The sequence below is a fragment of the Lepisma saccharinum genome, chromosome 14 (assembly GCF_977018435.1).
Source record: "Lepisma saccharinum chromosome 14, izLepSacc3.1, whole genome shotgun sequence".
In the NCBI taxonomy this organism is placed as follows: Eukaryota; Metazoa; Arthropoda; class Insecta; order Zygentoma; family Lepismatidae; genus Lepisma; species Lepisma saccharinum.
In genome coordinates, this window is record NC_139242.1 from 62,853,660 (window position 1) to 62,878,948 (window position 25,289).

Genomic DNA, 25,289 nt, shown 5'->3' on the forward strand with positions numbered 1-25,289 from the left:
CAGCAGAATAAGAGAAATGGCAAATTGCTACCTGATAATATTAGATGTCTTATTGTTGGGCCATCTGCTTGTGGTAAAACTACACTAATGGTTGATAATTTTTTATTGGCACCCAACTGGTTAGACTGGAAAAACAGGCACTTGTATATCTTCTCTAAGAGCTTGGAACAATTAAAATATCAGCAACTGATGAAGCTATATGATGGATTGGATATAGCTACTTTTGAACCAGATGTTAAGCCACTTCATGAATGTCTCGATAATTCTGTTGTTGTGTTTGATGATATTATATTGGATAATCAAAACAAGGTTAGGAATTTCTTTACACAGGGCCGGCACAAAAACATAGATTGCTTCTACCTGGCACAGACTTTTTCTAAAATACCGAAGCAACTGATCCGAGACAACAGCAATTTTATATGTGTGTTTCATCAGGATCATACCAACCTCAAACACATACATGATGAATATGTAGGTGGGGACCTGAGCTACAATGATTTTTCCAAGTTTTGCAGCAAGTGCTGGAACCAGGACAGTTATGGGTTTGTCACAATTGATATGACAAGAACACCCAATAGTGGCAAATATAGAAATAAAATCAACAATTTTCTAGACATTGAAACATATAATAAACATGAAAAGGCCAATCATTGATGATCTTAAGTTAAGAGATTATCTTGTAAAAAGATTTAAGGGATGGAAATCAGAGAACCGTGGAATTTATGAAAAACACAAACAAACAGAACAGCCTGTAATTGATGCTATTAATAATTTAGGTAAAAATATCAAAACTGTTACAGAGCAGAATCAAAATTTGCTCACAGAGCTTGTACCTGTAGCTGCTAGGAACATATTAGATTATCCATTCACCCCACTTTCCAGTATTCATACACCTAGTCCTATTGCTCCTAGAAGAATTGAGGCTAGTCAGGATCCTATTGAATTGGGTCTTCTTGCTCAAAAATATTTAACCACACCTAAAGACAATAAAGATGAGGTGTTTGGCTTATATGCCGACACAGAGCTTGATGGTAGCATTATTCATAGAATTGGCAATTTCAGAGTAACGTTTATGGGAGATGATATAATTGTATATTCAGAATCTCGTCTCGGAGAAAAAGGTGCTTTTGTTAAGTACTCCGGAACACCTGGATTGTGGGAATTGATGACTAGGAAAAGGCCTGGCAGCTATACAGATCAAGATTATGAGGATTACAAAGAAATATTAATAAAATCAGATGCTCTATACCAGAACAATGATCCCACACAAAAAAGAGTCAAGTCTAGCAGTGGGGCAAAATACAATAATTTAATCAAGCCCATATGGTCACAGATCAAGACTGGCAGTGGAATCAAACAATACAACACCCTGCCTAAAGAATTTGTGTGGGTTGATGATGTCAGGAAACTTGTAGATAGGCTATTGGTAATAGCTGGGGAGGAAAATGCTGGCAACCACAATTTTTACAATGAAAAGGTTGGAATTATGGACATGATAAGCACAAAATTGTCTAATTTTATAGTGAATGACACTAAGGGGATTGGATATCTTATAAAAATTATTAATACTCTACCACCTAAATTTTGGAATATTTCTGAGGGTCGGGGCCTTGTTAATGACATTATAAACAAGCTGCCATTTGAACTGCACATTCCAGGCTATCAGTATTGTGGTCCAGGCACAAAATTGGACCATAGATTAAACAGAGGTGATCCTGGTGTTAATCCCCTAGATGCTGCTTGTAGAGACCATGACATAGCATACAACACACATTCTGATCTTGACAAGAGACATGTTGCAGACAAGAAATTAGAAGAGGCTGCATTTGGTAGATTTGTAAGCAAAGATGCTTCTTTAAGTGAAAAAATAGCAGCATTGGGGACCACCATAGCTATGAATACCAAACAAAAACTGGGGTGGGGGTTGTGAATATGTATATAATAAACCTACAATGAAGGCCAAGGGTGTTATGTATCAAATACCTTATGCAGGTCTCAAATCTCTTAAAACTATTGACAGTCTCTTAACCAAAAAACAGCGCAAGAAGAAAAATTCTTGTATTGCAAAGGGCCATGGTATGAAATTGTTGCTTAGCACCCCCCAATTAAAAAAATTACAACAATCTAGGAAAAAATCACATGTGGGGGGATTTATATTTACCATCCCTGCCATCTTAGCTGCTCTCGGGGCTGTTGGGAGCTTGGCTGGGGGATCGGCTGCAATAGCAAAAACAGTTATAGATGCCAAGAAGAATAGGGCAGAATTAGATGAGCAGAGGCGCCATAACTTGGCAATGGAGAAACAAGGCAAAGGTGTTAAGAGAGCCATGAATAAGTTTAAAAAAAAACAAGAGCCGCTTACAAACCAAGATATTGAAGCTTTAATCAAGCCACTGGGCATCAAACATTTTAGAGGTGTGTACATGTCTGATTCTTTGCCAGAACAACCACTCAACAAAGAGTGTGGCATTGTTAATTTGGATGAGTACAAAAATCAGGGCACTCACTGGATTTGTTATCTTAAATATTTAAACAATAAGGCATTTGTGTTTGATTCATTTGGAGGTGTTCCACCTGAAAATTTAATAAAATATCTAAATTCAGCTAATCTTTATTACAATAATGCCCGTGTTCAAAACTTCAAAGATGTTAATTGCGGACATTTGTGTTTATCTGTTCTTAGATATATGTCTCAAATAAATAAACCATCAATTGAAGATTTTCAAAAAGCCTTGTGGTATTTAAAACATCATGGGGGTATTCCATCTCACCAGCCAAAATTCAATATTGAAACTCAAATTACATGATGACATAGTGTATCCCAAAACAATAGCTCTCAGAGCATTTTACGGCATGTACCTAATCCCCAATATTACACACCACAACAACACAATTGCAGTTGGGGATGAAAAAATTGTCATTACTCCAGGGCAGTATAATCTGTCCACTCTAAATGCTCAATTACCCAGAGGTGTAGTGTTAAGTCAAAATTCTGTCACTCACAGAGTAGAAATTGTATCTGCCACAGAAACAGTGGATCTGGGTACCATAGGAGAACTCTTAGGATTTGAGAACAACACAAAACTTGAACCAGGCATCAAACACACTGCTATGAATATACCCAAATTCTTAGCCATAGAGACTCTGAATATTCACTGTAATGTGGCTGAGGGTATGATCACCAAATCAAATGGCATAGGCTCTCACAAACAAACAGGCATCATTGCAACATTCAAACCTAATTCTGAATTTATGGAGCCCATCATCTACAATCCATCCCCAACATTATATTTTCCTGTGTGTCATAATAGAATAGATTACATTGAATTGATGGTCACTAATGAAAAAGAAGAATTAGTTGATTTTGCTGGAGCCACAACAACTGCTATCATAGAGATTAACATTTAAATAAAAATACATACAATGGAAAATATTGAGAGTTATGAGCTACAATCATTCCCTCCAAACAGGAGGACATTTGCAAATTTAAATCAACCCAACACAGAGATTGAGGTTGATCTTGATGTAGGGGATGGATTTATACACCCTCACAGAGCAGATTTATACATCAAATTTGATGTTGTAAAGCTCGATGGAACAGATTATCCGGCAAATTCAAATATAAGACTTGTAGACAATTTTGTGCCGCATCTATTCTCTGAAATTGAGATCAGAAAACATGGCGTTGTTATAAACAGAATAGATTATCCCGGCATTACCTCCACCGCTTTGGCTACATTAAAATTATCCAAAACCGAGGCTTCATACTACAAAATAGGCGGATTTGAAGCTGGTGATAAGATATTATCTAAGAACCACACAGTGCTGTTCCCGATGCGCCTGTTGCCTGGATTCTTCTCTGATTACAAAGAAATTATGTGGAAGGGTGGGTTAAGAATTACATTTAGAAGAGCTGCAAATGATAATAATGCTTTGATGAGGTACAGTGCAATAAACCCTACAGGAGAAGCTCTGCCTAATACCCTACCAGATGCAGGCAAATGCATTATTCAGACTATGGAGTTAAGAATCCCTGTTGTTGAGTATGAAGCCAGTTATGCTCTTAAATACAAAGCAGATATAATAAAAAATCCACAGGTTCCTCTGCAATTTTATACATATCAATGTGTACAGAAGCCCGCAACTGGTACATATTATGAGTTTGATGCTACAAATTCATTCTCCAGTATTCAATATGACATGCCTGATTTTGTAGTGATACTGTTTCAGACTGGAAGACACAATAATCAGGAAAAAAATTCAAGTAAATTTGATAACTGCAACATCAAGAACATATATCTTAAAAATGGCAGAAATGAGGTCTTTCCTAGAGAGAATTACAATTTAGACATGTCCAAGGATGATTTCCTCAAATTATATGAGGCTTTTACGGCTTTCAAAAGGGTCACTACTGGCAACACTGAGATGTACTACACACCAGATGAATTCAAGGCACAGAGACCCATGTTTGTAATTAACACTTCAAAAAGAAAACAAGTTGTAGTGAATGACAGAACAAACATTAAAATTATCTGTGAATTCCATGAGGTTTTACCTGATGACACCATATGTAGTGTTATTCTCATAGGGGAAAAATCATATGTTTATGATGTGAGAAATGAGAGAGTCACGGAGCAATTCTAGAGGGTCTCTGCATATTGCATTGTTTTAATATTGGATTGAGGCTGGGGTCCAATTAAACTTAAATTGGAAGTAAATATGTGTGTGTATGTGTGTATGTGTGTGTATGTGTGTGTGTCTTGGCCTAGTTTTAGGTGTGGCCAAAAAAATATCAAGAAGAGCATATTTTTGACAAGTTTATGGACAACAATCTCACAGAAGTGCCTTTTTGTAAGTATAGGCACATCAATCTGAGGGGCTCTTCTTTTCTCATGGAATCCATGAGGGCTTTTTTACAAAATTCTTGGATTAGAGGAGGTTCCACACTAGAGCAAAAAGCTCATATGGACATGTTGAGCCTGTTTTAAGTGTAGACAATTCTGCTGGAGGAGAGCTCTTCCTTTTGTGAGTTTATAATAGCACAAGACCCACTACTCCGCTGGGTGGAGGGTGGTGAACGTAACGCGCTACGAAGCTGGTCCTAGGTTTGAACTCCTGTCAAGGAGGATTAAAACCTTATCAAATGGGGAACTTAAAGGTCGGAAAGGCAATTTTGGGGCACCCCAAACCCATTTTTGAGTCAGAACCAGAAAAATACACTAAAAAAACAACAGCAGAAGTGAAAATGGAGCAATGGAGGTGGGCTGTGATTCCGAGAAAAAAACTGTTTGCACAAGTTTCGGGAATTGCAAATGTTTGAAAATTCTAGCTCGATCATTTGATTGGTTTGGCCTACTTTACTTCGCTTTCTGTTACTTTTAGCTGATTGCAAATATGAGGATGAAAGATGATATGATGAAATTGATAAAGGTACGTCGATCGTCTCAGCATTGTCTCCCCTTGTATTTTGAAAAGCTTCGAATAAATTTTTGAATATGAGATACTGATTTTGGTTCCTGGACGTCCATTAATACAATACAACATGTCAGAAGTTTCGGGAGGGGAGGGGGTGAACCTTTGGATATCCAAAGTCCCTCTCGAAATACGGCCATGTGCTGTGACACTGGACAAAGATTTTATGTACATAATACGCCATACAAAAGTCCATCCTTTGTCACAATAATTCTTATAAACAATAGATGAAGCGGAAAAGTGAAAGTTCTTGTACTAAATTTGTCCCCGGAAATTTAGGAAAAATAAATTCGATTTAAAATGAAAATGAAAACCGATTTTCTTGAAATCGTACCGGCATCATTTTATAAATGGCAGTTAAATAAAAACTCCATTACGTGTGGGGTTGAGCTCAAACACGCATCCAATAGATAACATTAATCACTCACATACAGCTCCTACATTATGCGGCAGCGGTAACAAATCATATAAATTACTTGAATGTCTTATCACTCGAATACTTTTATTCTCGTTCTTTGTCTTTCAGATGTGCGTATTTTAAGACCGTTATTGCTTTTATTTTCTGTTACCTACGGAAATCTTTCTAGCACACATGTAGACACTCCAGGAAAGGAAATATGTATGTCCCTCCAAGAACTTCAAGTGTCAATGGCATGAAATTATATGATTTGGTCTTAATTGATTTCATATTTTAATTTTCGCTCTCAACGTCATCATCAACCGAGTGTTTACTTTCTGAACACATAGTACGTGTACGAGTTCTGCATACCATATTTTGAGAAACCATGTTCTAGTGGTAGGTTTTACCCCCAGTGACCAAGAAAATACATTCTTTATGTAGACACTTGGAAGTTTTGGTATTTAGTTCCTTCCTTTAATTATACATCTCTCCAGATTTACAGTTCCTATACGGATATAAACACGAGCCTTATTGGAGATGAAAGAGAGTTACAATCCTTTCCCTGTACTCATTGGGTAGAACGAGGCACTAAAAAGTTTACATATTTGCCCTATGATAATATAAGTCATGTCATCACATGTCAGTTCAACCAAAAAAAAAGAGGTCTTGGAACCTATGCTCTCAGATTTTGATGAAACTTGGCACATTTAATCCTTTCATGCTGGTGAGAAACTACATGTTTTTTCTCTAACTTGTCTGGTTTCATTTCTATAGTTTCTCAAACTTTCAGTGATTCATCCTTTCTTCTATTCCCAAAGCCTCCAAGTGAGCTGCACTGTCTTGGAAAAATAATTCTATCTCCCTTACAAATATTCAATCTTTTTGAAATTTCACAACAATGATAACTAAGTAATAAGGATTCCAGAAAAAAAATATTTCAACATATCACACTTATATTTTAGTAGACAATTAAATTAATAAAATAGTATTATTATCTAATTTTTTGGGACCGAAAACTTGGTTTACTAAAATTTCAATTATTATCGAGAGGGAAAGGTGCAACACCAACACAAGTATTTTTGTAATGAACTTATAAGATCTAACTTACCCAGAGATAAAATTGATAGCTTTTTCGTTCCTTCTGAAAATATGACAACTTATTTCTGAAAATTTTTGAAAACGGCTACCGGATTTTAATTTTTCAAATTAATTTAAAATCTAAGATTCTAATTCAAAATATCATTGAAGCAAATGTTTAGAGCATACTATTTTAAATAATGTTTTCCTGGATGCACAGATGGCTGGGGGCGGGGGAGGGGGGGGGGGCGTGCCTCCATCCCTGGAAAATGAAGGTCAACTAAAAAGTACGTATTTTACACACATTCAGACCTCTCCGATGGCGCTGTGGTAGCGTCGTTGCCTTCTAATCAAGGGGTCCCTGGTTCGATACCCGGTGGAAGTACATATAGTGGTTCGGATCCCACTTTAAACTGTAGGTTCAGTCCCGATTAGCCTTACTGTGAATAAAGTGGACTTGAGACACCAAATCAATCAAATCAGTTCACACGCATCCTTTTGTTTCAGTCACAGTCGTTTGTGTATATTATTAAAAGGGTATTGCAGGGACATGATAACTTCATATCTACAGAGTGTTTCTTTCAGGGGGCGACACTGTTGTGGAGGAATATGCCTCATTTACACCAATCTCTCCCCCACCAAAATAAAAGTCCTGCTGATGTCCATGAATTGTTCTTATTAATTATTAGATTGAAAGCATGCCCTTATAATTTCTTATATTGTTTTTTACATTTATTACGAAAAAGACACATTTTAAAAAGTAGTTGATATTCTATCTTTTAATACACGGAATGAAATTAATGAGAAATATACTTTGCATTATAAGTTGTAGATTTAATAGCTTTGGTGACTTTGATGACAAAAATACTTAGTTCCCTTGGCCATCCACATTCATTTCTTTGCATACGAATATTCCAAAAATCTATTCTGTGACAGTTTGCGAATATTATGGGATGAATATTGTTTGTTGCTGTATGCTCAGATGGGATAATAGGAATAATGATACTACTACGACATTGGGGGGGGGGGGGGGGGCTCGTGTGATGCTTTTTATTCTCTTATGTTTGTAGTCATATATTTGGTTAAATTGCAGCATATTTTAATGTTGCTTATTACGTGAATTATGCATATTGTTAATGTAATTCGTTCAATTGCACCGATTTTTAACCCATGCTAGTTGATAGATGAGGGGGAAAAACTAGCTCCCCACCCACAACTCCCACCCCCATACACACGGAGATATAGAAAGGGGGTTAACAACATTATAAGGGCACCCTTACATACAATTTCAGTAGCAGCATTTTAAAAATGATGTTTCAGATAGTCAATATATTTCGAGCACATTACAAATATTTTCATTTTGTGGCATTCTTCAACCCAATTTCTCCTCTATTGAATGGCTTTGCTGGTTCCAGTGGCGGCGATTGGGTTCCAAAACTAGGGATGGCAAGGTGCCAATACTGAGGGAGCAAGGACAGTTTACTATCTCTTGGTAGAGAAAGTTTAGCATAGTGCGGGGGCAAAAGTGTCAAAAATGGGGGGAGTTAACTGCCCCCCTCGCCCCCTAATCGCCGACACTGTCTGGTTCTGTGCAGTGAAAGTACTATTAGGTAGGTTTTATTTTAACTTACACGGTCCATACTTTGGGATCCAATATCTCCTGTTATTTGTGATTTCTGCACTCGGAAACACATTTTATACGTATTACATCATAGTCTAAATCTATTGAGTGCCTTCCCGATGGCGCAGTGGTAGTGTGATCGCCTTGTAATCAAGGGGTCTCGAGTTCTAAACCCGGTGGAGGCACATATAGTGGTTCGGATCCCACTTTAAACTGTACGTCCAGTTCCGATTAGCTACTGTGCATGAAGTGGACTTAAAAACCAAATAAATAAATCAAATCAATCAATCTAAATCTATTGATTAAAAATTTGACATAATTCATTCTCGAGGGGTATTGTCGGTTAAGGGTCCTGGACATAACCACTCCTAAACCACCCACTCTAATATAAGTAATTCTAAGGGTACGCTTTCAGTCAAATAATCAATAATCATGGGCATACGCAGATTTTATTTTTTCGTGGAAGGGTTGTAAACGAGGAATATTCCCCCATAATAGTGCCGCACCCTGAAAGAAACACTCCGTCGATATGAAGCATTGATTGGAAGCAACTAGTTACAGGTAATAGTTACTTTACGACACTTAAATTGCAAACATGAATATTTGTGGCGTGGGACAAGAGCTACATTTGGCAACTTTTAAAGATTTTCGTGGAATCACCCAAGCCAAATTTTCAAGGCTGACAAACCACAGATGCCAACTATCTCCTCGTTTCCTTGTTAAAAGAGCAGGGGTGGGGGAGAACGCATTTAATCCTTCCCAGGACCAGAATTTGTGGCCAGGTCTCTTGTCTTGGACAAAGTAAGAGACAGCTTAAAAGAAAACTAAATGTAACAAAATAGTGTAGAAAAATCAAAAATATGTAGTGCGTACAGCCTATGGCTCGCACAAAAAGAAAATAAATCTATATATAATTGAATGGAATCTGCTTCAGAAAGTCGCCTAAGGGGTAACAAACAGGTCCACTCGGTTCATAGCTGCAGAACAACGAGCCCCTTTATTTGATCTGTGATAGTGATAGAGAATGCAAATACTTTGTTGCTGATTTTTTGCAGTGGTAAATGGCTACTGCTCGCAAACGAAAATCCGCGAATGAACATAGCAACACCTACAGGCATGTTGTGAACATGGATCTTAAATAGTTCTTTATTATTTCGTTTTCCTTTTTGAAGTTATATTGTTCGTCTACACGCAGTGTATGCTTGCTTATAGACTGAAGGGGCCTGTGTCGCTTGTCGCTTCGATAGCGAAGAGACAGGCAACAAGCGACACGGAAGTTTTAAGCCGAAACGACAAACAAGAGAAACTGGGGCAAGACGGTATTCAGTCCAAGCATCACACGTCAGTGCGAAAGGTTTAATGTATTATTAAGGGTTCGTTTCCAGCGACACGCATTGCTTGTCGTCTGTGAAGGGACAAACGATAAGAAAGAATTCATCGCCTATTCCAATAGACCGAGGGAAACGTAAGCGATAAACGACACCTGTAGCTTCTCGTGTCGCCTCAGTTCGAAAGATTTCTGAAGATTGCTTTCCAAAAGATACATGTTACATGTCGCTTCGGTCTGAAAGTTCAATAAATGAGCGCCTTTTTTTTCATTATTGCTATTGAATTCTTATAAGAAATTCTATGCACTGTGGAAATGGATTGTTTTCTTTAAATTCTAATCTTGCCGCTGTGAAGAAAAAAAAAAAATTAAATGTGTGTAGTGCGAACACAAAACCTATCCAGAACTGCAATACATAGTACAATACACAAAAGAAAGGATTTCCTAAAAGCTTCATAAAATATTTCTCGTGCATTAGAAACGAGAACTTTTAAAACAATAAGCAAATAATATTTTTTTAAAGAAGAAAAGCCCTCAATTTTCTTTATACTGTTTACAATATTTTCTTGAATTGCCCATTCCCTATCACAATTATTTTCACAAAAACTGAATCTGTATTGTATGAATTGCATTTGTATTTGGAGTTTTAACACAACATACAATTAATAACCTTGAATAAATTGAAAAATGGGAAATAACGATGGGTTACTTCCAATTATTAAAGAGTATTAAAAAAAGTTTAGATATTCGTTCATTACTCTTTGTACCTTATCCTTTTTTAGACGTAATGAACGCTGGCCTGGGTTTCCAAGGAAACTACGTTTTTCCAAGTAAATAAATGTTTGCAATTGTTTAATTTTTTTGTTTGTAATTCTTCTAGAGTTTCTAAATGGGACGAGACTTTTCACGAGCCGTCTTGTATTGTCTCGTGTCTCATCGCAACAGTGAGACGTGACAGGCATTCAGTTTCATTTCGAATTTCAAAAAGCTTGTCCCGTATCGTGTCTCATTTCGTTGTTGTTGTTGTTGTTGAGTTGGTGTTTTAAGTCCACTTTATGCACAGTATGGCTAATCGGGACTGGACCTACAGTTTAAAGTGGGATCCGAACCACTTGTGCCTCCACCGGGTATCGAACCCGGGACCCCTTGATTACAGGGCAACGACGCTACCACTGCGCGTGTCTCATTTCGTGAGCAACACTATAGATCATGTATATATTTTATTTATCGCAATTGCAAAGTTAATCCGTCAGTGGCAGCCATGGCCTTGTGAAGCTCAGTTTTATAAATTCAGGATAAAATTATTCTTTTCCGAGGATTAGTTGTGTCGAAATGTACAAAAATGTTGTTAAGAAAATTTGTTTATCTCGTCCTCTATACGCTGTGAAAGTTTTTGCATCGACATGCTGTGAATGTTTCTTATGCTACAGACTTGAGACGAGACCGAAATTTGCCCTCGAGATCGAGATTGGTGCTTACAACTAGAGCCGAGACCGAGACTATGCTAAGTCTTGTCTTATCTCGATACCATCTTATAAGATTCCTAATTCCAATAAGAAATTTACAATGAGTTTGTAGTATATTGAAGAAAATTATTATGACATGTTATTTATTGTTGTTATGGGGAATTCGAAAAGAGGTTTTCTTATTTGAAACTCAATCCCCCCTCTCCACTAGAAATAATTGATAATTTGTCCCCTCCCTACAGGAATACTTTCCGCCTCTAATGAATAATATAAATACTATATGAAGACTTATACAATTAAGACTTATTAAAACTTTCGAACCAGCCAGAAGCATAAATAAAATGCATGTAAGTCTTCACACATTAGTTTATTCCAATTAATGATTTTTAAAACAAGTAACTCGGTTACTTTTTAACTGTAACTGTTTTAAAAAAGTCACTTTCCGAACCCAGCATATGTCCCTGCGATATCCATTTAAAAATAAACGCAAACGACTGTGTCAAATAAAATTATATATGTGAAATATATATTTTTAGGTTGACCTTCATTTTCCAAGGAAAGGGCACGACTTCCTGTGCCCCGCCTTCTGGGAATTATTTAAAATTTTATACTCTAAAAAATTGCTTCAATGATATTTTGAAGCTAAAATCTTAGATTTTAAGTTAATTTGAATAATATATCCTCCGGTAGCCATTTTTTAAAAAATTCAGAAATAAGTTGTCAAATTTTCAGAAGGAATGAAAAAGTTATCAATTTTATTTCTGGGTAAGTTAGATCGTATAAGTTCATTATAAAAGTACTTGTGTTGATGTTGCACCTTTCCCTCTCAACGATAATTGAAATTTTAGTAAACCATGTTTTCGGTCCAAAGAAAAATAGAAAATACTATTTTATTAATTCATTAGGGTACTAAAATATAAATGTGAACTGTTGAAATATATATTTCTGGAATCCTTATTTATTTGGTTAACATTGTCGTAAAGTTTAAAAAAGATTGAATAATTTTTAAGAGGGATAGGATTATTTCTCCAAGACAGTGCAGTTCATACTTGGAGGCTATGTGAACGGAAGAAAGGATGAATCACTGAAAGTTAGAGGGGTTATAAATATGAAACCAGGCAAGTAAGACACAAAAGAAAAGGCCCTTTCTCACCACCATGAAAGGATTAAATTTGTCAAATTTCATCAAACTTTGAGATCATGGGTAGCATGGTCTGGTTGAATTGACATTGGATTGGATTGTTTTTCTGTGTCTAAGTAAAGCTCTTCTAGTCAAGTGAAAATATCTGCCGTTAAATAAAGTACCAGCAGTCTTCCCTTCCCGCGGACGCTTTCTATGAATCATCCTGCGCATTCTTCATGGTTCCATAGGCACGCACACTGTCTACCAGCAGGGTGGAATGTGCAGGTGCAGGTAATTCTTAGAATTTGGCTTCAATTTCATTAATGCCTTAATGCCTCAGAAATAGACATTTGACGCTCATAGAAATTTGTACGAGATCATAACGAATAAATCGTAATATCTCTTTTTGAGCTTCAATTCCATTCGATGTCAGGTCAAATAGTATTCGATGTAAATTACAACGGGAACAAAATATTATCGAAAAATTGATACATTATATTGGGTGAAGTAAAGTAAAAAAAAAGGTAAAGTGCTCCCCTGTGCTTAGCACCACGCCATGAAGGCGTATAGGGGGTGCGGGGGTAACGCTCCACACTTCCTTGAACCGGGCCTCCCCGATGGCACAGTGGTAGCGTCTTCGCCTTGTAATCAAAGGGTCCCGGGTTCGATACCCGGTGGAGGCACAAGTGGTTCGGATCCCACTTTAAACTGTAGGTCCAGTCCCAATCAGCCTTACTGTGCATAAAGTGGACTTAAAACGCCAAATCAATCAATCAATCAACACTTCCTTGATCCGGTCGTGAGTGGGGGTGATGTGATCAGCATCACGCCCCTGACCGCCTTTACCCCCCAGGGTTTCCCACAGGTACCCATGTTATTCGATGCTGGGTGGGCGCCGGGGCCCCTTACTACGTTAGAGAAGTTCCCGGATTTGAACCGGCCGGGGATCGAACCCGGGACCTTTAGCATGGTAGTCAGACGCGTTACCGACTGAGTCGCTTATTGGGTGAAGGAAATTTATAATTATTCTTGAAACAAAAATAAATTAAATTTAATCCTATCTCCTTGTGTCTCGATCTGGCCCCGCCATAACCTTCACCCTCCATCGCCCTCCACTACCCTCCACTTGCCCTCACCCTCCAACACCCTCCACTTGCCCTCACTCCGCACGCCCTCACCCTCTGAGACTGCAGTCGCCCTCCACCGCCCTCACCCTCCGAGATCGCTCTCGCCCTCGCCCTCCACCGCCCTCACCCTCCGAGATCGCTCTCGCCCTCGCCCTCCACCACCCTCACCCTCCGAGATCGCAGTCGCCCTCGCCCTCCACCGCCCTCACCCTCCGAGATCGCTCTCGCCCTCGCCCTCCACCGCCCTCACCCTCCGAGATCGCTCTCGCCCTCACCCTCCGAGATCGCTCTCGCCTTCGCCCTCCAACCGCCCTCACCCTCCGAGATCGCTCTCGCCCTCGCCCTCCACCGCCCTCACCCTCCGAGATCGCTCTCGCCCTCACCCTCCGAGATCGCTCTCGCCCTCGCCCTCCACTGCCCTCACCCTCCGAGATCGCTCTCGCCCTCCACCGCCCTCACCCTCCGAGATCGCTCTCGCCCTCGCCTTCCACCGCCCTCACCCTCCAAGATCGCTCTCGCCCTCGCCCTCCAGCGCCCTCACCCTCCGAGATTGCTCTCGCCCTCCACCGCCCTCACCCTCACAAGTCTTCCGGAGGGTGAGGGTGAGGGTGAGGTCTGCCCTCACGAGGGTCGCCCTCCGGAGGGTGAACACCTCTGCTCTGCACCCGACGGCCGCTACCCAAGCCAGGCTTGTTTTGCCACTCTTGCTCTTGGATACGCGAGAAGAGAAGATCGAACGTGCTTCGTTGTTATTTTAAATCGACCTTGACTTGTTTCCTTGTCCTAAGAGCTGCTGAAAACTTGTGGGGGGGGGGGGGGTGAGCAGACGGAAATGACCGCTGGATTTGCAGTCTTTGCCATGTGTATCTCATCGATAAATACACCAGCTTGAGAGATAAGGTCGCAGGAAGGTTCCAAAATACATTCGCGTGGAACCTGGAAGTCTGTCCAGCCCTGACCTAGAGTTCAGAAGGTTCCGACAACTTCCGGTAACCGGTTTCATTCAAAACGTGTTCTTTTTTCCCTGTAACACGTCATAAAAAAGCGAAACTGTTAGAGATAATCAAAACCACATAGGCCAACTAAAGATCGTCAACCCGCTTAATGCGTTGTCATCCAGGTTTCCATAAAAGTTTACTTCGATCTTACGTGCATCATAATCCCACTTCATACGTTTTCCTAATTGTGTCGATGTCGTAATATCTGCCAAAAAAATGTTCCGTTGGCGGACTGACTTCTCCCTCTTTTCCTGTCAGCAAACGTGGGGGGAGGGGTGATGCCGATTGTTTCAGCCACGATTTTCTTGCTCCTGTGAACACACGGGTGGATTACAGGCGAGGGTGGAAGAGGACCCACCCCTATTCCTTTCCTTTGACGTCTGAAATGGGGCAACCAGTTCTGGATATATTCTTGAAAAGGGACAAAAACCATAGAAAAAGTAAAAAAAAAGTGCCCCCCTTTCCCCAGCTCATTCTCCGCCACTGGTGTGCACGGCAATGTTGATAATTGCAGAATTCACGTCCTATTTTTTTAATGCTGTTGTCTGCATAGGAAATATTGCCCGTATTATTGTCTGTTGCATGGTAAAAGTAAAGCAAGGGTCATTTCTTTTTTCTTTACACTGCTGTTAAAAGTTCCGTCTTATTTTTCTGTTCCGCCACCTGTTGCTCGAATGTCCAGCTGGTCTCCTTGTTTTTACGCTGCACCTGGCGCCAGTGTTTTGTCTAGCGTCTGCAAAGCTCTTGCTGATAACAGCAATGACTCATGCAGCACGAGGAAAAGGTTATTGTTTTGAATCTCGCAAAGCTGTTTTGATTTGACGATAACGAAATTGGATCTCCAGAAAGGAAAACAACAGTTAAAACAACTTCATGTTCTGCGCCTTCTGTTCTGATAAGCAAAACTAAAATTAATTCGCATCAGCCTTTTCTTCAGAACCATTCAGGAAAAAAAAAGTTAAATGTAGGAATGTTGCTGAGACCGATTAAAAATACATTATTCAAGGGGAAAACTTTTGAAGGAGTGGGTGTTTGACATCGAGAATAGTCCTAAATCCAACATTAAATCGTCGATTAACGTGAGAGTAATTAACGATCTACCATTTTGATAGTGAAAATGCGCAGTTTCATAAAGCTTGTTTTAAGTTCATTTTATGCTGATGGGCTAATCGGCACTAAATATACAGTTTAAAGTGAAATCCAATTCCAAACCCGAATGATTATCGACTGCGACCCTGTTTAATGACGTGTCCTGTCCTAGAATACGCACTGAGTGAAAACAGATCGCAAGTTGCGCGTTTCCTTTTTCACGCTGGATTACAATGCAAGTCAAGGAAGGAGTTTGGACTGCTCCCTTGAATGGGGGAGGGGGGGGGGTGAATGAAGTTGTTTGAAGCAAAGAAAACGTGACCTTTTTTTACGATGTATTTTACACTGCGGAACCAGAACAAAATTTACAGCCCTGCCTTTTTTTTTTTTTTTTTTTTTTGCACCTAGAAAGGTTGTGTTGTTTCTCCCGAGAGATCTAATCTTACCAGTTAATCTTGTAACAGACAATGCTCCAGTAGACCCGTGTAAAATCCAACCTTCATTCTGCCAGATATCTTCCGACTTTTGCTGGCCAAGATTCTTTGAGTTACGCTTGCAATAAGCGAGAGATTGTTTTCCTTTCCATAGGTCTCACTGCAAACGGGTTTCTCATGAACTAGAATGGTAAGAATTTCCTGGGAGAGCAACGACTGTGCACAATTGAAAGAAAGTAACATTATTTTAAATCCTTTTTTATGAAAACGTTTTCATGTTCTATTTTCCTTTTCACAACACGCATCATGTTCATGACAGGTTGTATAACTACCAGGATACATGGTGTTACCATCTCCTAGGCATCTTTATATCCGTTTGAGCTCCGTTTAAGCTGAAAATTGGTGCAAATTCCAATAACGACCCCTTCGAAACAACGACCCTTTTCCCAGGAACTGTGAAAGGTCGTTGTATCGAGAGTTGACTGTATTGTGCATTGTTTTAAATTGCAGTAATTATAGTGTACACTGTGTGAGTGTGTATAGTTAGGAGAAAATTGCTGCTGTTATTGATCATTAAAAATACACTAACATTCCCATAACGTACATTCCTTTGAGGCAGTCAAGCTAGGTAATGGTAAAAATTAGACAATACACAATGCAAGGTTGTTTTTCAGGAGTAAGTAGTAGCAATTTCAGTGTGTTTGAAAAATATTCACTCTCCTGAAGATACATACATACAATAGAATCTGCATTACATGTCCTTGAAGTATCTAAGCCGGGATATAAATTACCTTTGAAATGAGATCCCTAGCACCTTCGGATAAATAAGAAGGATAGCACACATCTACTTGGCAGATTTTCCGGTACGTTTCTTCATATGTCTTGGTTTCAAAGGGCGGACTTCCAACTAGACATTCATAGCACAAAACACCTAGACTCCAGATGTCCACCTTTTCATCATGCGTCTTTCCTTGCACCATTTCTGGTGGAAGGTAATCCAGGGTGCCACAGATTGTCTCTCTCCTGGGAGATAAATCAAATTATCAGGTTTTAGAATAGGTAGAAAGAATAGTGTTTGGTTTTTGTTACAAACACTTAAAACAATAATTATTCCAACAAATGGTTTGCATGTGTTCACTACTCACATTTTTCATGCAGACAAAATTTCAAACAACTTTCAATACAGTTTTCTGCAATATTCTCTACATTGTACACTTTAATAGAAAAAAAAATATCATTGGCATGGGGAATATGTCCAATGTCAGATAGGGACCTCACAACCTTGCCTTGTTAGTATAAAAATGTTAAAACCTAAGAAGTGTATGTTTTTGTTGTTTTTTTTCTTTTTGTGAATTTCAGTTATAACTTTTTGGCTAAGTTATGACAGATGTTAGTTACATTGCTTACATTTCAAATATTTATTTTCACTTTGTGGATCTCTTGAAAGAAATTTTCTCCACAGTGGAGGAATAGTACTCTCCCCTCCTCAAAGAATTGGACCTGTTATACATAGAATTAAGTAAAAAGGAAAAATTAAATTTCTATTTAAAAAAATACAAGGAAAGCAAAATTTGACATCCCTAACGAAGCCGTTACTGCATATATGAAAACAATTGAAATTATAAACTTTCCCATTTTTTTAAAACTCAAGGTTTACGTATCTGATTTAACCAGTTAATGGAAACATTGATATACATGAATTTCTGGATGGTTTCAGTAAACTACCAAAATATAAAAATAACATTATTGTTGTATATATATATAAATAATTATATCTGTAGGTATCTACTATGAGGTAGAACTTCAATAGTAGTTCAAGATCCTTACCTTGAAGATGGAGCATGCACAGACCAGCCAAAATCTGCAATCTTGATTTCCCCTTTGACACCTATGAGCAGGTTTTCTGGTTTAATGTCACGATGGATTACTTTCTTGCTGTGACAGTAGTGTAGCGCATCAGCGATTTGAGCTACATACACTGATGTTCTGAAATAGCAGACAATATTTGTGGAATACTTGTAAAACTGCTTGGAATTACTATTACATGCATTTAACACATGCCATTCGAGTGTCATGTACCTATATGCTCAGAAGATAGTGGGCACTCATTGCAAGCATGATTCCATAAATGATGGTTGCATCAAGCAGTTTATTAATATATTTAAAAAAAAAAAAAACATCCTTAAGGTGAAGAGTGACAGTTTCAAACCAGGTGTACATTTCTTTCAATATCATCAGAATGAGCAAAGCTACTGAAAAAAAAGACATTGTACAAGAGAGTAGGAATTTCTCCCCATGTTGCAAGTGGAACCAGTTTTTAAAGTTGACTATTAAGCTAGATACGATCTGTATAAAATATGATGAATAAGTATTTGCAGGATCCCATGCATTTCTTACAGGGAAGTTACATAAACTTCAAGTTACGGCTACTCAAATGGAAGTTTTGACTTTTCCCCTCCACAAACAAAATCTTCAATCTGTCCTCTTTCCGTTCATGTGTTTCTCTACACCATCGGAAGTTTATCTTGCGAGAACCTCGTGTTTCGCTGGACATACTGTTCCTATTGGCCATAATACGAAACTTCTGTGAACTTATTAGGCTCAACATGCTAAATGTCTCTTCTAATGAATTGTGTGATTTAATAAGAAAAAACAAAGTTCCAACCAGAGATCACCCGGGTCTCCAGCTTGGCAGGCACATGCCAATCTCATTGGACCACACAAGCTCCAGCTGATTTAACCTTCAGTGGATGGGAGCCTGTCCAGACGTGAACTTTTCTCAAATTTGGCATCAAGTAAAAAGGAAAAAATCAGCTTTAGAACTGTTGTAGAGATGAAGTCAATTTTTACTTAGAATGACAGGGCTTTTAGTGGAGGTGAAACTTATGCATTGTACACTCCTGTTCACACAAAGTGGCACATTTTATAAGGTTAGACAGTTAAAGTATGTGCCATTTTTATCTGAACAGGAATGTACCTCCCAATAATGAAAGTTATAGGAAGAGGAGGCAGAAAATCAATTGTTTAAAAAAATTGTTATTCTGCATATCCCTGCGGCTGTTCGATACCCGATGGAGGAACAAGTGGTTCGGAACCCACTTTAAACTGTAGGTCCAGTCCCAATTAGACTTCCTGTGAATAATGTAGACTAAAACCACAATAAACCAACCATTGTGTGCATGCAAGATGATATATATGGGAGTCTGCTTAAGAAGTGGAACATACATTGAAAATAAGCTAGAAGAAATTATCGAGAATAGATCTCAGGAATAAAGTTGCCAAGGCGACAGTACAATGCCTTAAACCACTCCTCTAGGAGTATTCTGGCCTCTGTAATCTTGTGCCACATGTAATAACAAATTGATTTTTTTACTGCTTTTTTGGCACAATTGCATATTTAAGCTACACTGTTGTGTTCAAATCATGTCGCCTGGTTTATGGATGACTGTTTCTCTACGTGGGCCGTTCAAGTCAATCGGGGACTTTTTTTTTTCCAGGTTTAAATAGATGCCTAGGCTGGAGGTTTTGTATGCAGTAGGAACTGGCAACTGTGTGCTGTTACTGGTAGGCGGCGCTCATTTCCCGCGTTTCTGCATAGATCGTTATTCAAGATGGCGGACAACAGTGTGAATGTCTACATGGAACAGCGTGTTGTGATGAAGTTTTTAGTGAACGAGGACAGAAAACCTGCAGAAATTTACAGAAGACTTCAGGCTCAGTACGGTGATGAGACACACTGTCGCAGTAAGACATTTGAATGGTGTAAGCGCTTCAAAGATGGCCGTATCTCTATTACTGACGATCCCGGTCGTGGTGGATCACAGCCCACGGCAATCATTCCTGGAAACATTCAGCGCGTGGAGCAGCTGATCCTGGACAATCGTCGCATAACCTGTCGTGAAATTGCAAGGGTGTGTAATCTGTCGTTAGGAACAGTGAACACAATAATTCATGATCATTTGTTGTTCCGAAAAGTGAGTGCACAGTGGGTCCCAAAGCAGCTGTCCGCTTTTGACCGACACAGAAGAGTTGAAGTCTGCAGAGAACTCAAGGACCGCTATGACATGGAAGGCCAGGATTTTCTGAATCGCATCATGACATGTGATGAAACATGGGTTCACCATTTCACTCCAGAATCCAAAAGAGCATCGATGCAGTGGAAGCATCCGGAATCACCACCTCCCAACAAATTTCGAACAGTTGCGTCTGCTGGTAAAGTGATGGCAAGTGTCTTTTGGGATAAACAGGGGATTATTCACGTTGAGTTTTTACCCCATGGTGTCACTATCAACAGTGAGTATTACTGCCGTGTTCTGCGTGATGTGCATAAGAGTTTACGGAAGAAACGTCCGGGTTTCATCACAAAGGGTGTTCACTTTTTGCAAGACAATGCACGACCGCATACCGCTCAACACACATTCCAAACATTCCAGGAAATCCGCTGGGAGATATTACCACACCCCCCTATAGTCCTGACTTAGCGCCAAGTGATTTTCACCTGTTTGGACCCCTGAAGGAATTCCTTGGAGGAAAACATTTCAACACTGATGATGAAGTGAAGAATGCTGTCCTACAATGGTTCCGCCGTAATGATAAATCCTTCTATGCGGAAGCATTCCAGGCGTTAGTTAAACGCTGGGATAAGTGTATAACTGTAGCAGGAGGTTATGTGGAAAAATAAATCCAGTTACCACACTTTGAAATTTGTTCTTCTATTTTTTTAAAAAAAAAGTCCCCGATTGACTTGAACGACCTAGTAGAATGCAAAATCCACACTGTTTCCTCGGATCAAAATATCCGGCATCTAGCGCAGGAGTGATTTTTCTCACCTATAGTACTAACCAGTAGTAGAGTCCAAGAAACACACAAACACTAGTTAAAAATTTAAGCATGAACTCATTCACTGACATCAAAATAAACGAGAGCACACAACATTATTCTTTGCTAACATGAACGAGCTATTCAGTACTCTGATAAGATACTGAAGGAACCATACAAAAGTAGTAAGTCTTGACCTCAACTTTACCTTCTTCATTACAGAATATGTAACAAGTTTGAATAATCACCATTTAAGACAAAAGAACGATGAATTATGACGTGACTTGCATAACGAATTAACAAATTGCTCATTTTTATAAATTTACATAATTTTTTTTAAATTCAGAGATTGTTACTTGTGAGAACCAATCAAACTGTCTAGCTACGATTTATCCCATTACACGACATAATCTTGTTAATGTAAAATTCCTAATTTACATACAGCTTCTTTGGCATCAAGCAGCTCGAAGGAACTAAATGTCACGAGCCGGAAATAAAATGCTGTGTAATCAAAAACGCCAGCAGTCCCCGGGTGACGAGAGGTCGCCGGGGGAGTCTTGATCGAGGTAGCGAAGCGCGAAGTGTGTTGCGAGTGACAGTGTTAAGTCGGTCCATTTACAAGGTTTGGGCGAACCCACTGAGGACACCTTCGATGGACCGATGGAGCGCCACGTCGTGACTCAGCCGAGGAACCGCGAAGGAAATCAGGTACAGTGGTGACACTTTGGGTTTTATCATTGTCAGTGTTTGGATATCTTGCTGGCTCGTGCGTGATCTCCCCCCCCCCCCCACTTGTGCGATTCTATTAAATATTGGTAAGGAGCAATGAGCGTTATTTATTCCATTCTTCATACACACATCCTCTTGCAGCCAAGCAGTTTAAGCCGGCGAACGGCCTAAACGTAACATGGTGGTTAGTGCGCCGGTTTTGTCGTAGTATAGGCAAAATAGCTACCGGTCCCCCCTTCAATAAGTAAATTAAAATAATCACGTCAATTGAAACAATCACTATGTTTTCTGAAGGCACAAAATTTCCCAACGAGGAGCTCATTACAGCCGCGGAAGAAGTTCTCAGGGATTCGCATGCGAGAAACAATTTCACCGCCCTCGATACATTTAGTGCAAACAATCCGTTCTTGCAAGTTAGAGCTATGCCTAACACAGTGCTAAGAGACCCTGCTTTGACGTCACATATATCAGAGTCCCAAATTGTTCACAACCAGCTCTCTAAAAATCAACAAGGCATTTATGATGCATTACAGGGTAACGTATTTGTCTTACAAAATTTAGTCTCCATGACTCTTGCCCTCCGTAAAGATCACGACGATCTTAGAAATCAGGTACGTAGGGAATTGAACTCTAGGCGGCAGTCAGCACATTCCAGCTCGCAAGCAAAGGGCGTTCAATTCATCGGATGTGCCGCTCAGCGCTCTCAATTACTTAAAGAAGTCGAGAAATTTTTCTCTCGTCAGCACGAAGCTCAGTGCTCGCAGACGACCGAACAGAGTTCGAGCGATACGGCTCCCGCTGAAACCGAGAGCAAAGTACAACACAGGTTGTCGTCGCACACGAGCAAGATTAACATCATAACAGCTGATATCACAAAAGCAGATGCAAATGTTTTGGTTTCAGCTTGCAACCCTGATTTTCTACCTATCGGCGGAGTAGCTTTAGCTTTTTCTAGAGCATGCGGACAGCAACTGGACGATGAACTTCAAATCTTCAACAAAACAAAGCCTAGCGACGTCAGAGTTACCCCAGCGTACAATCTATCTGCTAATTATATTTTTCATTCCGTCACTCCAAACAACAAGGACCCTGAAATTTTGCGAAAATGCTATGTTAATTGCCTAAATTTACTCTTAGCTTTAGGACAAAGTTCCATTGCTTTTCCACACCTAGCCACAGGCGCTTTCGGGTTCGACTCGGCAGCCGCAGCAAAAATAGCCCTTTCATGTGCGAAGCAATTTTTAGAAGAACATCCTGATGAAATAGACTGTATTACGTTTTGCACTCATGCAAATTCTGACAAAGAGATATTTGAAGGCGAATTCAAACAGCTGTTCTCGTTTTCCGAATGTACAGATGAAATGAAAGGACGACATGCGAGAAAGAAGAAACCGAAACAGAAGCAAAATCGTAATCTTGTTACTTCACTTACCAGTGCACAGGAAGGTAACGCTGGAATTTCAGAAAAATTTCAGAAAATCACACTTCCTCTAACAAAAATCAACAACCTTTTCTTCGTTGACATAACTGTAGGAAACAAGCAAATACCAATGCTTTTAGATTCAGGTAGTACCACAACTGTCATGAACAGGCAAGACTTACCTCGAAATATCAAGGTAAAACAGAAATTTCATGTCTTAAGTGCTTTTAACAATTCAAAATTTTCAATAACAAATGAAACCGACTTACACTTCAAATTGGCCGATCAACCTTTTCTGCATACGGCACTTCTGTATGAAGGGTCAGGAAAACTCAACATTTTGGGAAATGATTTTCTTACAGCACATAGAGCCGTCATAGACATAAGTAGACGAACCTTGCAAATTACTCGTTTTGGCTCCTGGAAATTGCAAAGAGAAAAGAATGCTCAGGAACAAGTACACAAGTTATCCAAAATCGCCACGGAACATTTAGAACAGTGTATCCAACCCACCTACACAACACAGGAGGAAGTAAAACTAAACCCCAGAGAACAAGCGGTGGTAAAAGTACAGCTTCTAAATTGCACAACCAACGACAGTAGCCATATATTAAACCCCATTCCCAGATTTTCATCCCCTAAAGGAACTTGCATCCCTACCTCCCTCATGCATGAACACGAACCACACGTCCTCATTACAAATTTTTCCAATGATCCAGTTACCATTCCGACATTCACGACGATAGGAAAAGCTGATGCTGTCTTGGAAATAATTGGCCGGCAGGAAACGGGAGACACAAACGGTCCTGCCGAGGCAAGGACGGAACCTATCTGGAACCCACTAAAGGAAAATAACAGCAACGATAGTAAGCCACATCGACATTTTTTGAAGGAAAATTCTGAAGAACTCCAAAAGCGCATTTCTGAATCTCGGAACAACTTCGACCAAACGAAGATCGACATCAACCCCAACGTCTGTGAAGAAGACCGAGATAAACTACTAGAACTGACACACGAGTTCGCTGATGTCTTTAGTTGGAAAGAGGACGATATAGGAAGTTGCACCCTGTATGAACTGGATATCGATACAGGAGATTCGCCTCCGGTGTACACTCGACCCCACAGGATACCACCCCATACACTTCCAATCATGCAACAAGAAATCAAGAAACTGCTACAACAGGGTGTCGTTTCTCCTATTTTAGCGCCACGCTGGAATTCTCCTATTTTGCTTGTGAAGAAACCAAATAACACGTACCGCGTCTGCTTCGACGCTCGTCGGATCAACGCCGTCGCCAAGAAGATAAGTTTTCCGGCTCCTCATCTCATAGACATCGTAGAGAGGGCGGCAGGTTTCAAATATTATTCATCTATGGACATCCTCTCGGCTTATTTTCAGATACGCCTCACACCAAGTAGCCGTGAAAAAGTGAGTTTTCAAGTGCCGCAGATGGGGACTTATGCATTTAATTATGCCCCACAAGGATTTGTCACGTCGGGAACAGCGTTAGCGATAGCGCTGAATTTAGCCCTCAACGTCGTTGACAACCGCCATTTGTTCTTCTATGCAGATGATCTCCTGGCAGTCTCTGACGACGTACCCACTTCCTTGAAGATATTGCGTCACACTTTTGAAAGACTTAGGCTCGCTGGATTAAAATTGGCTCCTAAAAAGGCTAAATTCCTGTACAATGATATTGTCTATCTTGGACACCATTTATCCGAAAAGGGATGCGCTATTTCACCTAAGATGCTAGAAACTGTTAAGTCGTATCCGACACCAACAAGCAAGAAGACTTTACGCCAATTTTTGGGCCTGGCAAATTTTTCCCGTCGCTACTCTCCACATTTTTCCAAACACGCATCAGTTCTTACACAACTGCTGAAGAAGGAGAGAAAATTTCGATGGACAGAAGCACAAAACGAGGCATTCAATGCTTTAAAGCATTCACTAATCACGAGCCCAGTATTAGCCAGATACGATCCCTCTCTTCCTATTCACATATACACGGACAGTAGCAAAATAGCTCTAGGGGCTGTCATTGCTCACGAAGACTCCCAAGGAAATGTTAAGCCGATTGCATATGCAAGCAGGATACTAAATGATAAGGAAAGAGAACAAGACATAAACATGTTAGAACTCTCTGGCATAATCTTTGCTTTAAAAGCATTCCGACACTACATCCTT

At 39.7% G+C, this 25,289-nt stretch overlaps 1 protein-coding gene across 1 annotated transcript in view; it reads right to left on the reverse strand.

Annotated features, from left to right (window-relative positions):
* Positions 1-25,289, reverse strand: part of LOC145998950 (aurora kinase C-like) — a 69,035-nt gene that overhangs the window by 16,934 nt on the left and 26,812 nt on the right. The window contains exons 6-7 of the mRNA XM_083135779.1: positions 17,962-18,120; positions 16,926-17,157 (exon numbers count right to left, since the gene is read on the reverse strand). Coding sequence (XP_082991905.1) covers positions 16,926-17,157; positions 17,962-18,120 — 391 coding nt within the window. The remainder of the gene's footprint in view (positions 1-16,925; positions 17,158-17,961; positions 18,121-25,289) is intronic.